The sequence below is a fragment of the Hemiscyllium ocellatum genome, chromosome 15 (genome assembly GCF_020745735.1).
Source record: "Hemiscyllium ocellatum isolate sHemOce1 chromosome 15, sHemOce1.pat.X.cur, whole genome shotgun sequence".
In the NCBI taxonomy this organism is placed as follows: Eukaryota; Metazoa; Chordata; class Chondrichthyes; order Orectolobiformes; family Hemiscylliidae; genus Hemiscyllium; species Hemiscyllium ocellatum.
In genome coordinates, this window is record NC_083415.1 from 68,790,050 (window position 1) to 68,804,865 (window position 14,816).

General features: G+C 43.6%; 1 protein-coding gene across 1 annotated transcript in view; it reads left to right on the forward strand.

Annotated features, from left to right (window-relative positions):
- The window catches only part of LOC132823041 (myosin-7-like), an 83,085-nt gene that overhangs the window by 32,120 nt on the left and 36,149 nt on the right, over nt 1-14,816 (forward strand). The window contains exons 20-25 of the mRNA XM_060836602.1: nt 133-250; nt 1,837-1,960; nt 2,607-2,743; nt 7,274-7,529; nt 11,468-11,710; nt 14,290-14,466. Coding sequence (XP_060692585.1) covers nt 133-250; nt 1,837-1,960; nt 2,607-2,743; nt 7,274-7,529; nt 11,468-11,710; nt 14,290-14,466 — 1,055 coding nt within the window. The remainder of the gene's footprint in view (nt 1-132; nt 251-1,836; nt 1,961-2,606; nt 2,744-7,273; nt 7,530-11,467; nt 11,711-14,289; nt 14,467-14,816) is intronic.

A 14,816-nucleotide genomic window follows, 5' to 3' on the forward strand; every position in this document is an offset into this window, starting at 1 on the left:
ACTCACTGATCACTCTTCTAGCTGTATCTTGTTCCTGTTCAAAGGGTTGCAATTGGGAGGCTCCTGATAATGAGACTGTGTTAATGGTGGGTTTGTTTGGTCAACCTGACCCTAAAGTTGTACATTTTCCAGGTGCAATGGACCCATTCTTGGTCCTTCACCAGCTGCGGTGTAATGGTGTTCTTGAAGGAATCCGGATTTGCCGGAAGGGTTTCCCAAACAGAGTACTTTATGCTGACTTCAAGCAGCGGTAAGTACTAGGTTTACCAAAGCACCCACTCTTTCTGCCTGTGGCTCACTCTGACAGCCTTAAATGGTGAACGTGAAGCCCTATGATCGTTTTGTTTCATTCTATTAATAGCTAATGCAGAGTTAAGGAACTAACCAAAACAGAAATTGCTGGAGAAATTCATTGTTGGAGAAAGAAAGAGTAAAGTTTCGAGTCCAGGGATCCCTCTCCAGAACTGAGCAATGTGAGGAAATTGACACAAAATGTTTTGTAACCAGGGAATTGTGGCAACTAAATGTCATTGACTTAATCAGTGTAGGAGCTTGTGCTGATTCGCTTGGTGTAATACACTCCCTTTTAGAAAGCCCCAATGAAACCCTGTACTCCTGTAACCGAATCACTACCATTGCCCTTATTCTTGGAGGATTATGGTGGCTGAATTTTAATTAAAACCCAATCAATTCAGGAGGTCATAACAATCATTTTGGGGTTTCACACTCCACATTGGGAGAGCACTACAAAAAACATGCCTCATACATGCACACACAGACAGACACACATTGACACTCACGTGCACACACAGGCAATCATACATAAACACATGCACAGACGCATGCACATATGCACAAACATGCAAACACACACACACAAACTCAATTTGTTCTAAAAGAATGAGGAGAAGCAAAATAACATTAAACCCTGAATTCTAAAGGGAGTGAGGAACAGTGAGTCCCAAGTGTTTATGTTCCCAAATCATTAAATATAGCAAGGCAAGTTGGTAAAGTGGTTAGAATGCATGTGGAATTCAGAGATTTAATAATATAGAGCAAGGAGGTTATAGAATCAGAGAATCCCTGCAGTGTGGAAGTAGGCCATTTGATCCATCACGTCCACACTGACCCTCCAAAGAGCATTTCACCCAGATCCAATCCCATCTCTGTAACCCTGCATTTTCAATGGCTAACTCACCCAGCCTGGGCATCTCTGGACAACTTAGCATGACCACTCCACCTTAACCTACATGTCTTTGGACTGTGGGAGGAAATCGGAGCACCAGGACGAAACCCACACAGTCGGTCACCCGAGGCTGGAATCAAACCCAGGGATCCCTGGTGCTGTGAGACAGCAGTACTAACCATTGAGCCACTTTCCATGCTGTACATCTCTATGACTCTATGACTCAATGCTGCCCAGTTATGGTAACCTTCTTTAAGACACTGGTTCGGTCTCAGCTGGAACTGTGTCTAATTCTGGGCATTACCCTTTGGGAAGGATGTGATAGTGCTGGAGATATGATCCATAGGATTAGTGCCAGGCATTTCAGTGATGTGGAGAGTTGGAGAAGCTGATCTTCCTTTTACTTCTTGATGTTCCAGATCCTAATGAGGATTATTCTGCTGCCAAACCTGGCCCAGCCATTCATTATCATGGAATTCCAACATAATGACAATCACTATACTCCAAATGGAATTCAAAGTGTGATGTGCTGAGAGATATTTGGATTCATGGATATTATTTATAACCCACAGATATACCAGTATTTTTGATGTGAGTTTAGCAGCACACCTATACTGGTCCCTCACCCTCTCTCCTTTCTCCATTGACAGATACCGTATTCTCAACCCATCTGCTGTTCCCGAAGACAAGTTTGTTGACAGCAGAAAAGCAACAGAGAAATTGCTGGGCTCTCTCGATATCGATCACACGCAGTATAGGTTTGGTCACACAAAGGTAAAGAGATGGGTGAAAACACCAGGAGCAATTGCCATTCATTCACTTTCCAAAGAGTCAAAATTTGCCTTTCCCCTTGCACAGATTGTACACCCATAGATGTCTTCAAATTCAAAATATTATTTGTGAAATATTTATCCTTAACCTTGATCTATATATGACAGGTAATAAAATTAGACATTAATCTGGGCCCCTCCTTACAGTGTTTTCCTCCCTTTTCTGACATATGCTTTAATTATTTTCATTTTTAAAACATTCTGTTTATCAAATTGAAATCTTCCTGTTCTTGTTCACTGTGTTCTCAGCCCTTGGAGGGTCAGTTAGCTCAGTTGGCTAGACAGCTGGTTTGCAGTGTAGTGCAAAGCCAACAGCATCAGGGTCTCCCCAAGGAGGAAGGAGGTTCAGAGTTAGAGAGCTAAGGTAAGAGATAGATAGCTACAGAGAGAGAGAGAGAGAGAGAGAGGTGTGGTGGTGGGGACAGGCACGGGAGCAGAGAGGAAAATATAGGGAGCGAGCAGGTGGAGATCCCAGTGTCTGGGCATTAAAGTTGAGAGATGATCTTTGCTGAGTAAATGAGATTTTGTGCTGGGCAAGGTAAGTTGTTAGTGCAATCTGCTCCTGAATTGTTATATTTCTTGTCAATTAGGTGTTCTTCAAAGCTGGTTTGTTGGGCCAGCTGGAAGAAATGCGAGATGAGCGATTGGCAAAGATCCTGACAATGATCCAGGCTCGTAGCCGAGGATATCTGATGAGAATCGAGTATCAGAAAATGATCGCTAGACGGTAAGCCTCAACTGTCAATGGAACTGTTGAGAATGACAAACGTAAATCCATGAAAAGGTATTTATGATCTGTCACAAATCACTGTCACTCATTTGCCCCAATCTGCCCGGAACTAGTTGAAATTGACAGTTCTGCTCAATAACACTGAAAAAAATGGGTCTTCACTTCATGCCAATCTCCTGAAAATTGAAACCTGCTATAGTTGGCACCTTTCATCCATCACAAACAGGGTGTTCATAAAACAGGTCCTTCAGCCCATCAAGTCTGCACTGACAAAAAAGCATACTAAATCTATACTAGTCCCACTTTCCTGCATTATGCCCATAGCCTTGAATGTTAAGATATTTCAAGTGCTCATTTCAAGTACCCTCTCAGGCAATGCATTCCTGATTTCCACCACCCTCTGGGTGAAAACTGATTTCCTCAAATCTCCTCTAAAGCACCTCCCTTTCAATTCAAAATTATGTCCCCTTGTTATTGGCACCCCCTGCTAAGGGAAACTTCTGATTTCTATCCACCTTGTCTATGCCCCTCATAATCTTAAATACATCTCTATCAGGTTCCCCTCAAACATCCATGTTGCAAAGAAAAGAATCTGAGCTTATCCAGCCTCTCTCCATCGCTGAAATGTTCCATCTCAGGCAACATTCTGGTGAATCTCCTCTGCATCCTCTCCAATTTTATCCCGTCCCTCCTATAGTGTGGGGACCAGAACTGCCCACAGTACTCAATCTGTGGCCTAATGAAAGTTCTGTACAGCTCCCTGCTCTTATAATCTATGCTTCAAATGCTATATCTTATCTACGCAATTAACCTTCAGAGACAAGCACTTCAAGGTCACTGTGTTCCTCTGAGCTTTCTAGTGTCCTGCCATTTACTGAGTACTCACTTGTTCTGTTCGTTTCTCCAAAGTGCATGACTTTGGGTTAAATTCCATCTGCCACTTATCTCTCCATCTGACCAATCTGTCTTTATTGTCCTGTAACACTTCTCTCTGCACTGTTAACCACCCGACCAATCTGTGTCATCTGAAACTTGCTTATCATTCCCTCCTTACATTTTTTCTATATCTTTCATATATATCATGAACAATAATGGGCCCAGCACTCATCCCTAGGGTACACCTTCTCCAGTCAGACAGACTTTACCACCACCCACTGTCTCCTACCATGAAGCTAAATTTGGATCCAATTTGCCAAGTTACCCTGGATCCAAAGTGCTTATACATTCTTTATGAGTCTCCCATAAGGGAACTTGTCAAAGGCTTTGCTGAAATCCAACTCAAGCAGCGCTTATCAGTCGCTGTGTGAAACAATTATTCCTCATGTTGCCATCCGTCTGTTGTCCCTGAATCTTTAACTCCTGGTTCTTGATCCCAGATCAATGGAAACAGTTTTTTTCCTTTTACTCACCCCTATTCAGACCCCAGGAGATTTTGAGCATGTCGATGACATCTCCTTCAACCTTCATTTCTCTAAAAGGATGTCACTGTTTCTCCCATCAGCCCCTCAGCCTGAAAACATGCCTGTGAATCTTTTTTGCTCTCTTTCCAATGTATTCATACCCTTCTTCTGCCCAGACTGTACACAATAATCCAGCTGAGGTCTAATAGGAATCTTGCACAAGTTCAACATCATCTCTTCACTTTCATTCCCTATGCTCCAAGATATTGTCTGCCTTATTGGCAACTCTCACAATCTGTCCTTCAAGATGTATGCAGACATATCGGAGCACCCTCTGATTTTGCACCCACCTGTAGAATTGTCCCTTTTGTTTTATGCTGTCTCTCCATGTTCTTTACCAAGGTAAACCACCTCACATTTCTCTGCATGCAAAATATATGCTTACTTTATCAACCATTGTGTGCCCTCGGAAGTCTAATGTAATTCTGCTCATGATCACAATATTTCCAAGTTCCATTTTTGACTCTGTGTCCTGTAAACCAAGGACTAGATCATTAATATTAAGCCGGAAGAGCAAGGATTCCAACATTGGGGAACTCCGCTCCAAACCTTCCTCTAATTTGAAAAAGATCCATTCACCATGACTCTCTGTTTCCCATCTCACAGTCAATTTTGTATCCATATCATTACTGTCCCTTTTATTCCGTGATCAAGGATTGTTGTGTGGGACTGGATTAAATGCCTTCTGGAAATCTACATATACCACATCAGCAGCATTACCCTCATCAAGCCTCACTGTTACTTCTTCAGAAAACTCCAGCATGTTCTTTAAACATGATTTTCCTTGAACAAATTGATGGTGAATTTCTTCAACTAGCCCCAAGTGACAATTACTGTTCAGGGACGTGTAGGTTAGGTGCATTAGTCAGGGATAAATATAGGGTCGGGGAATGGGTCTAGGTGGGTTACTCTTCGGACAGTGGGTAGACTTGTTGGGCCGAAGGGCTTGTTTCCACACTGTAGGGATTCTAATTCTAATTTTAATTTAATGACTAATTATTACAATTGGATGTTTCCCCACTGCTGATACTCAACTGATTGGCCTATAATGGCTGGGCTTATCTTTGTTTTGAACAAGGGTAATCTCCAGTCCTCTGGCACATTTCTTGAGTCTAAGGGAAACTGGAAAGTTATTACTAGTATCTCTACAATGTATGCTCTCATTTCTTTCAGTATCCTTCAATACATCTCACCCCATGACAATAAAATCTAAATCTGAATCGATTATCTATGAGTGTCATTCAGGAATGGAAAGATGTGGGTGTGTACCTACTCAGCACTGGTTCACTCTGGACTCATGCTCTTAATTGGGAAAACACAGCTGTGTCAGTACCTGCCACATCTGGAGAATGTATTGTAGAGAAATAAAATTGCCGATCTCAGTGAAATCATTAACAAGAAACAACACAATACGATGAGGCCATTCAGCCTCTTGAGCCTATTCCACCATTCAATATGATTGGTCACAGATCAGACACAATCTCCATAACCCTCCTTTGCCCCAGATCTTTTAATATCTTTGGAAAACAAAAATCTACCAATTGGAGACTTAAAATTAACAATTATTTGTTGGCCAGTTGCCTCTTGTGGAGGACAATTCCAAATGTCTACCACCCTTTTTGTGTGTTGCAGTGTCTCCTGATTTCACCGCTGAGGTTTCTGGCTATGACCTTGCTCCCTAACACTAGATAACACCTTCAGCAGGGCAAATCATTTCTTATGAACCACTCCATCTAGACCTCTGGATATTTTGAAAACTTTATAATCAAATTCCAAATTTGCTTAATCTCCCTTTGTAGATAATGTTTTGGAGTTCATGTATTATTGTACCAAATTTATACAGCATTTCCTACAAGATCAATGTACAAACAGATGAATTAAGAGTAGGAGTAGGCCATTTGGCCCATCGAGCCTACACTGCCATTCAGTAAGATCACAATTGATCTGAATACTCCACATTTCTCTGACACCTGATAACCTTTCACCCCATTCACCATCTTTCGTGGAAGCGAGTTCCAAATGCATGCAGCTCCCTATTTCTGTCACAAATGGGCAAGCCATGGTTTTAAAACAGTGACCCCTGTACCATTGTAAGGTGCTCCCAGGCTGCGCTTGTCTTGGTATATAACTGGAGCATGATCTCTAGCCAGGAGAAAGTGAGGATTGAGAAGCTGGAGATCATAGTCAAAGAGAGTGGTGCTGGAAACACGCAGCCTGTCAGGCAGCATCCGAGGAACAGGAGAGTCGATGTTTTGGGCATAACCCCTTCATCAGGAATAAGTCATTCTCCTGCACCTCGGATGCTGCCTGACCAGCTGAGCTTTTTCAGCACCACATTCTTCGATTCTGATCTCTAGCCCCTTGGATTTTAATTCTCTCGGGGTTGTTCAGTATAAACCCAAGTATTACTGATAATGGATATATTTTGATGGTGTTTGCTTTGTACTGAAAGTGCAAGACAAAGAGCTTTGATGAAATAAATCTTTTTTTCTCAGCAATAAGCCTTTAAGTGTAAGGATCAGGTTTCAGAATAAGCCTTGGAAAATGTTTCACATCTGCCCTTTTCAAATCCTGCCTTGACCTCAAACATATTACAATCATAGAGTCCCTACAGTATTGGCCCACTGGATGCACACCGACCCTCTGAAAAGCATCCCACCCAGACTCACCCCCCTACCTTATCCCTGGAACCCTGCTTTTTCCCATGGCTAATCCACCTCGTTTGCATATCCCTGAACACTACTGGCAATTTAGCATGTCTAATCCATGTAAGCTGCACAGCTTTGGGCTGTGGGAGGAAACTGGAATGCCCGAAGGAAACCCAGGCAGACATGGGGAGAATGTCCAAACTCCACACAGAGAGTTGTCTGGAATCAACCCCATGTCCCTGATGCTGTGAGGCAGCAATACTAACCACTGAGCCATTATGTTGCCCAAGCATTATATTTGGTTACTGTTCGCAAACTGTTGTGCAGTTAACAAAACCTAATATTTCACTCTATTGATAGTCTGAGGGTAAAGTTCTGTTATAAAACTAAATTGTATTCTTGTTTCATTTTGGAACCAGAGATGCGTTACTTGTCATTCAGTGGAATATTCGTGCTTTCAACGCAGTGAAGAATTGGTCTTGGATGAAGCTTTTCTTCAAGATTAAACCTCTGCTGAAGAGCGCTGAGACTGAGAAAGAGATGGCAAATCTGAAAGATGAATTCTTGAAGTTGAAAGAGGCTCTGGTCAAGTCTGAGGCCAAACGCAAGGAGCTGGAGGAAAAGCAAGTCACTCTGATCCAAGAGAAGAATGACCTGTCCCTTCAGCTACAGGCGGTAAGAGCTGGCCCCTCCCATAGGCCTATACTCGGTGGATGGGACCCCTTCATCTCCAAGAATCTCCTGGCAAATAGACTAGAGATGGTTCACTGATTACTTTGTAACCCTTTATAAATGGGGGAGGGGACAATCAGGTGATGGTGAAATGACTGCTCAGGCCCCAGGGTAAGGTGTTTTAGAAGCGGTTTAATATCATCTGGAAGTTACTATTCCTGCAGAGTTTTGAGCTGATCGAAGAGATGGAGTTTGTTGCCAATTTTGTTTTCCCATTTTAAACCTTTTCCATGGGTTGACTCAGTTGTGCCAATTACCTCTTACTCACTACTGCTGGATTACAGAGAGAGAGGCCACAGGAAGGCCACTGTGGCAGCACATACAACCATATCAACGTAGGCCATTCAGCCCATTGAGCCTGCTCCTTCATTCAATAAGATCATGACTGAACTGATTACTCCACATTCCTGACAACACCTGATAACCTTTCACCCCCTTTGCTCATCAAAAATCTCTCTACTTCTGTCCTAAAAATATTATAACACCCTGCTTTCATCATCTTTTGAAAAAAAGAGTTCGAAATACACTGAACCCTCTTTGAGGATAAATTCCTTCTTATTGCTCTACTGAAGGGTGATTTTGAAACAGTGATCTTGAATTCCAGATATTTCCACAAAAGGAAATATCAGGACTTGGGTTTCTTGTCTTATATATTTCATCTCTTACTTTTGTACAGTCCAGCAGATACAAGCCCAACTTATCCAGCCTTGTGGGCGGCACGGTGGCACAGTGGTTAGCACTGCTGCCTCACAGCGCCTGTAGACCCGGGTTCAATTCCCGACTCAGGCGACTGACTGTGTGGAGTTTGCACGTTCTCCCCGTGTCTGCGTGGGTTTCCTCCGGGTGCTCCGGTTTCCTCCCACAGTCCAAAGATGTGCAGGTCAGGTGAATTGGCCAAGCTAAAATTGCCCGTAGTGTTCGGTAAGGGGTAAATGTAGGGGTATGGGTGGGTTGCGCTTCGGCGGGTCGGTGTGGACTTGTTGGGCCGAAGGGCCTGTTTCCACACTGTAAGTCTAATCTAATCTACAGTATAATCTGCCAATTCCAGTCGAGTAGACATTCTCTGATCTGCTTCCAACACATTTACATCCTTACAAAAAACACAAAGACTGCAGATACTGGAAGTCAGAAACAATAACAGGAACTGGGGTGAAAACTCAGCAGATCCAGCAGCATCTGTGAAGAGAAAGCAGCATTAACATTTTGGATGTAGGTTTGCTTGCTGAGCTGGAAGGTTCATTTCCAGACGTTTCGTCACCCTACTAGATAACATCTTCAGTGGGCCTCCAGGCTAAGCACTGTTGATAATTCCTGTTTTTTATTTATATGTTTGGATTTCTTTGGGTTGTTTATGTCATTTCCTGTGGTGACATCATTTCCTGTGCTGGCTCACTGAAGATGTTACCTAGTAGGGTGACAAAACGTCTGGAAATTAAATTTGCAGCTTAGCGAGCAAAACTATATCCAGAACCTTAACCTGAGCTACAAATCTTCTCAAAACTTGTGGTAACATTTTGAGTCCAGAAGAAGGGCTTGTGAACCTGAAACATTAACTCAGCTTTCTCTCCACAGGTGCTGACACATTTACATTCTTTCTCAAGTAAAGTGGCCAAAACTGCACACAGTATTCCAGATTTGAGATCTCACCAGTCCCTGTGGAACTGAAGTATAACCTCGCTGCTTTTGTATTCAATCCCCCTCACAATAATCAATAACATTCTATGAGGAACACAGAAGCAGGAGTCGGCCATTCAGTCTGAGTCTGCTCTGCCATTCTAGATCATGGTTGATCATCTCACCACATGCCGTATCCAGAGCTGTCCTCGTACCCCTTGTTGTCATCACCAATGAGGAATCTGTAAAACTTTGACAATGACGAAGCTTGCAAAGGCTGTGAAGTACAGAATTCCAAAGAATCATTATCCTCTGGTCTTTAAGGAATTAAGGCTTCTGGGAAAAGGGTAAGGACGTGAACGTGAGGAATGTCAGGTCTGCCAGGGTTCCTACTGAATGGCAGAGCAGACTCGATGGGCTGAATGGCCCCACCCTTCTTCTATGTCTTCTGGTCTTATGGACTGGAGTGAGTAGGACTGAATGTTACTGGGCAGTATTCTGTTCCGAATGTTAAATGAGGTAGTCACTGCTTTTATTGTTCTGATTAAAATGGGACAAAGGGGTCACGGTGACTAAATTTACCGATGATGATATGAAAATCAGAAACTAAGTTGCGAAGAGGACCTGGGGCTTTAGGTACATTCAGGGAGTGGGCAAGGATCTGGCTGAAGGACTTATCCTGTTCTTAGATTGTATGGTCTTATGGCTCTAAGTGAAGAAATTTCTCCTCATCCTCATCACTCACTCAGACTGTCTCCCCTGGGTCTAGACCACAGAGCCAGGGAAGACATCCTTTCTGCATTGACTCCAACAAGCCCTTTGAGAATTTTGGAAGTTTCTATGAGATTGTCTCTTATTTTTCTAAACTCTAGAGATTCCAGGCCCAGTCTCCTCCCTCTCTCCTCTTGGGACAGTCCCACGCTCCCAGGAAGCATCCAGGTAAATGTCTGCTGCACTCCCTCTGTGGCAATTCCATCCTTCATTAGGCAAGGGACCAGAACTGGACACAGTGCTCTGGGTGCTGTCTAACCAGTGCTCCATATCAGCTCAGCAAAACTTTATTTTACTCCTGTCCTCAGATCCTTTTGTGGTAAAGACCAACTTTCCAACAACCTTTTAAATTACTCACTGGACCCCTGTATACTAACCTTTTGTGATTCATGCATTCACACATAGTTCTATCTGAAACTCTGAGCTCAACATCTCTCAATATTTAAATGTTTCTTCTGATTCTTTTTGCCAAAGTGGACAATTTCATGCTTTACCACATTATATTCAATTTGCCAGATCTTTGCCCACTCACTGAATCTATTTGTAGCCCATGTCCTCTTCATAAGTTTGTTTTTGATCTTCATATCATCAATAAGTTTAGTCACCATGACCCTTTGTCCCATTTTAACCAGAACAATAAAAGCAGTGACTATCTCATTTAACATTCAGAACAGAATACTGCCCAGTAACATTCAGTCCTACCCACTCCAGTCCATAAGGACCAGAAGACATTGGAGAAGGCTTAGGCCACTTGGCCCATCGAGTCCACTCTGCCGTTCAATCATAGCTGATATGTTTCTCAACCCCAGTCTCTTGACTTCTTCCCTTGATCCCCTTAATAGTGAAGAATCTATCTATCCCTGTCTTAAAGACACTCAGTGACTTGGCCTCCACAACCCTCTGCAACAATGAGTTCCACACAGTCACCACCCTCTGGCTGAAGAAATTCCTCCTCATCTTAGTTCTTAAGGGTCATCCCTTCACTCTGAGGCTGTGCCCTCAAATCTGAGTCTCTCCTACAAGTGGAAACATTTTCTTCACTTTATCCAGGCCTCCCAATATTCTGTAAGTTTCAATTAGATCCCTCTTTATCCATCTAAACATCGAGTACAGACCCAGAATCCTCAACAGCTCCTGATATAACAAGCCCTTCATCCCCAGGATCATTCTTGTATCCTCTGTTACCCCTCATGCACCATATCCTTCATTAGATATGCAGCCCAAAACTGCTCACAATGTTTCTAATGTGATCTGACTAGAGCCTTATACAGCCTCAGCAGTACATCTCTGCTCTTCTAATCTAGCCCTTTTGAAATAAATGCTAAGATTGTATTTGATATTCTAACTGTCAATGAAACCTTATTGGTTAAAGAGACAGACTCTTGTTTCTGTCGTTCACAATCTCCTCAATGATTTTCTTTCAAACCCTGGGATAGAGTCCATTCAGCCCAGGGCTGGGAGACTGAGTTTATCCTCTATGTGCTTTCTGCTTCTAGGAGCAAGACACCCTCGCTGATGCAGCAGAGAGATGTGACCTTCTGATCAAAGCAAAGATCCAATTGGAAGCGAAGGTGAAGGAGCTAACGGAGCGACTGGACGATGAGGAAGAGATGAATGCAGAACTGACCGCCAAGAAACGCAAACTTGAGGATGAGTGTGCAGAATTGAAGAAAGACATTGATGATTTGGAAATCACACTAGCCAAAGTGGAAAAGGAGAAACATGCAACAGAAAATAAGGTGAAATTCTATTTAGCAACAAATACACATCTATTCCTTTGTTGTAATTCCCTCTCACGGTTTCCACATCCTAGAAGCTCCTGAATTCACAAGGAATCGATTGCAGTGAGAACCCACAGCAGCATCTTCACAGTCCCAGCAAAGAGCCACACTCTAGGCAAACACCTCCCCATTCATCCCAACCTTAACCCTTCACCTGCACTCTGATTCCTGTACCAACCTCTCCCTGTGATATACCATTCATTTTCCATCTTTTCCCAGTGTTATACAGTGACAGACCTGTCCCCAGTAGTACTGTACCCCAGTGTTATACACTGACAGACCTGTCCCCACCAGTACTGTACCCCAGTGTTATACACTGACAGACCTGTCCTCACCAGTACTGTACCCCAGTGTTATACAGTGACAGACCTGTCCTCAGTAATACTGTATACCCCAGTGTTATACAGTGACAGACCTGTCCCCACTAGTACTGTACCCCAGTGTTATACAGTGACAGACCTGTCCCCACCAGTACTGTACCCCAGTGTTATACACTGACAGACCTGTCCCCACCAGTACTGTACCCCAGTGTTATACACTGACAGACCTGTCCTCACCAGTACTGTACCCCAGTGTTATACAGTGACAGACCTGTCCTCAGTAATACTGTATACCCCAGTGTTATACAGTGACAGACCTGTCCCCACTAGTACTGTACCCCAGTGTTATACAGTGACAGACCTGTCCCCACCAGTACTGTACCCCATTGTTATACACTGACAGACCTGTCCTCACCAGTACTGTACCCCAGTGTTATACAGTGACAGACCTGTCCCCACCAGTACTGTACCCCAGTGTTATACAGTGACAGACCTGTCCCCACCAGTACTGTACCCCAGTGTTATACAGTGACAGACCTGTCCCCATCAGTACTGTACCCCAGTGTTATGCACTGACAGACCTGTCCCCACCAGTACTGTACCCCAGTGTTATACAGTGACAGACCTGTCCCCACCAGTACTGTACCCCAGTGTTATACAGTGACAGACCTGTCCCCCACCAGTGCTGTACCCCAGTGTTCTACAGTGACAGACCTGTCCCCACCAGTACTGTACCCCAGTGTTATTCAGTGACAGACCTGCCCCCAGTTGTACTGTACACCAGTGTAATACAGTGACAGACCTGTCCCCACCTATACTGTAGCCCAGTGTTATATAGTGACAGACCTGTCCCCACCAGTACTGTACCCCAGTGTTATACAGTGACAGACCTGTCCCCACCAGTACTGTACCCCAGTGTTATACACTGACAGGCCTGTCCCCAGCAATACTATACCCCAGTGTAATACTGTGACAGACATGTCCCCACCAGTACTGTACCCCAGTATGATACAGTGACACCCTGTCTCCACCAGTACTGTACCCCGGTGTTAAATAATGACACACCCTATCTCCACCATAGAGTCGTAGAGTCATAGAGATGTACAGCATGGAAATAGTCCCTTCGGTCCAATCTGTCCATGCCAACCAGATATCCCAATCCAATTTAGTCCCACCCGCCAGCACCCGGCCCATATCCCTCCAAACCTTTCCTACTCATATACCCATCCAAATGCCTTTTAAATGTTGTAATTGTACCAGCCCTCACCACTTCCTCTGGCAGCTCATTCATACATGTGCCATCCTCTACATGAAAACATTGCCCCTTAGATCTCTTTTATATCTTTCCCCCTCACCTTAAACCAATGCCCTCTAGTTCTGGACTCCCCCACCACAGGGAAAAGACTTTGTCTATTTATCCTATCCATGCCCCTCATGATTTTGTAAACCTCTATAAAGTCACCCCAGGGAAAACAGCCGCAGCCTATTCAACGTCTCCCTATAAATCAAATCCTCCAACCCTGGCAACATCATTGTAAATCTTTTCTGAATCCTTTCAAGTTTCACAACATCCTTCCGATCGGAAGAAAACCAGAATTGCACGCAATATTCCAACAGTGGCCTAATCAATGTCCTGTACAGCCGCAACATGACCTTCCAACCCCTATACTCAATACTCTGACCAATAAAGGAAAGCATACCAAACACCGCCTTCACTATCCTATCTACCTGCGACTCCACTTTCAAGGAGCTATGAATCTGCACTCCAAGGCCCCTTTGTTCAGCAACACTCCCGAGGACCTTACCATTAAGTGTATAAGTTCTGCTAAGATTTGTTTTCCCAGAATGCAGCACCTCACATTTATCTAAATTAAACTCCATCTGCCACTTCTCAGCCCATTGGCCCAAGTGGTCAAGATCCTGTTGTAATCTGAGGTAACCTCCTTCGCTGTTCACTACACCTCCAATTTTGGTGTCATCTGCAAACTTACAAACTGTACCTCTTATGCTCACATCCAAATCAGTACTGTATCCCTCTGTATTGTTATCTATTGGTCAGTTTAGTAGCGTTGAAATTCTTTCCTGAAAACTGCTGGTTGGTGAAAGTGAAATTTATTGTTGAAGATGTTGGGTTGATAGTTAAGGATTCCCCTCTGACCCACGTGTGATGTTATTGTTTTCTGAGTTTGTAACTCTCTGCCTTGGTGCTGTTTATAGGTTAAAAATCTTACAGAAGAAATGGCTTCTCTTGATGAAACGATTGTGAAACTCACCAAAGAGAAGAAGGCTCTTCAGGAGGCCCATCAGCAGACCCTGGAGGATCTGCAGGCTGAGGAAGACAAGGTCAACACCCTGACCAAAGCCAAGGCCAAGCTAGAGCAACAAGTTGATGATGTGAGTTCCAGTTAAAGCTTTCAGATGCTGAGATGACAGACCAATGAGGATTGAACAATTTAATAACTGGGTGTGAATCTGAGTATTCACTTTGGACTGCAGTGATTCAAGAATGCAGCTTAGCACCATTTTCTCAAGGGCCACTCAGGATGGGCAATAATGCTGGCCAGTCAGTAATGTCCAAGTCCTACAAGCGAATTTAAAATAAAATGTGTTGAATACCATTGATTGTTGGAGTGGCACTCATCCAGAGGGAGTGGGGAGTATTTCATTACACCCTTGATTAATGCCTTGTACATGATGGGCAGGCTTTGAGGAGTCAGGAAGTGAGTTACTCGTCACAGTATTTC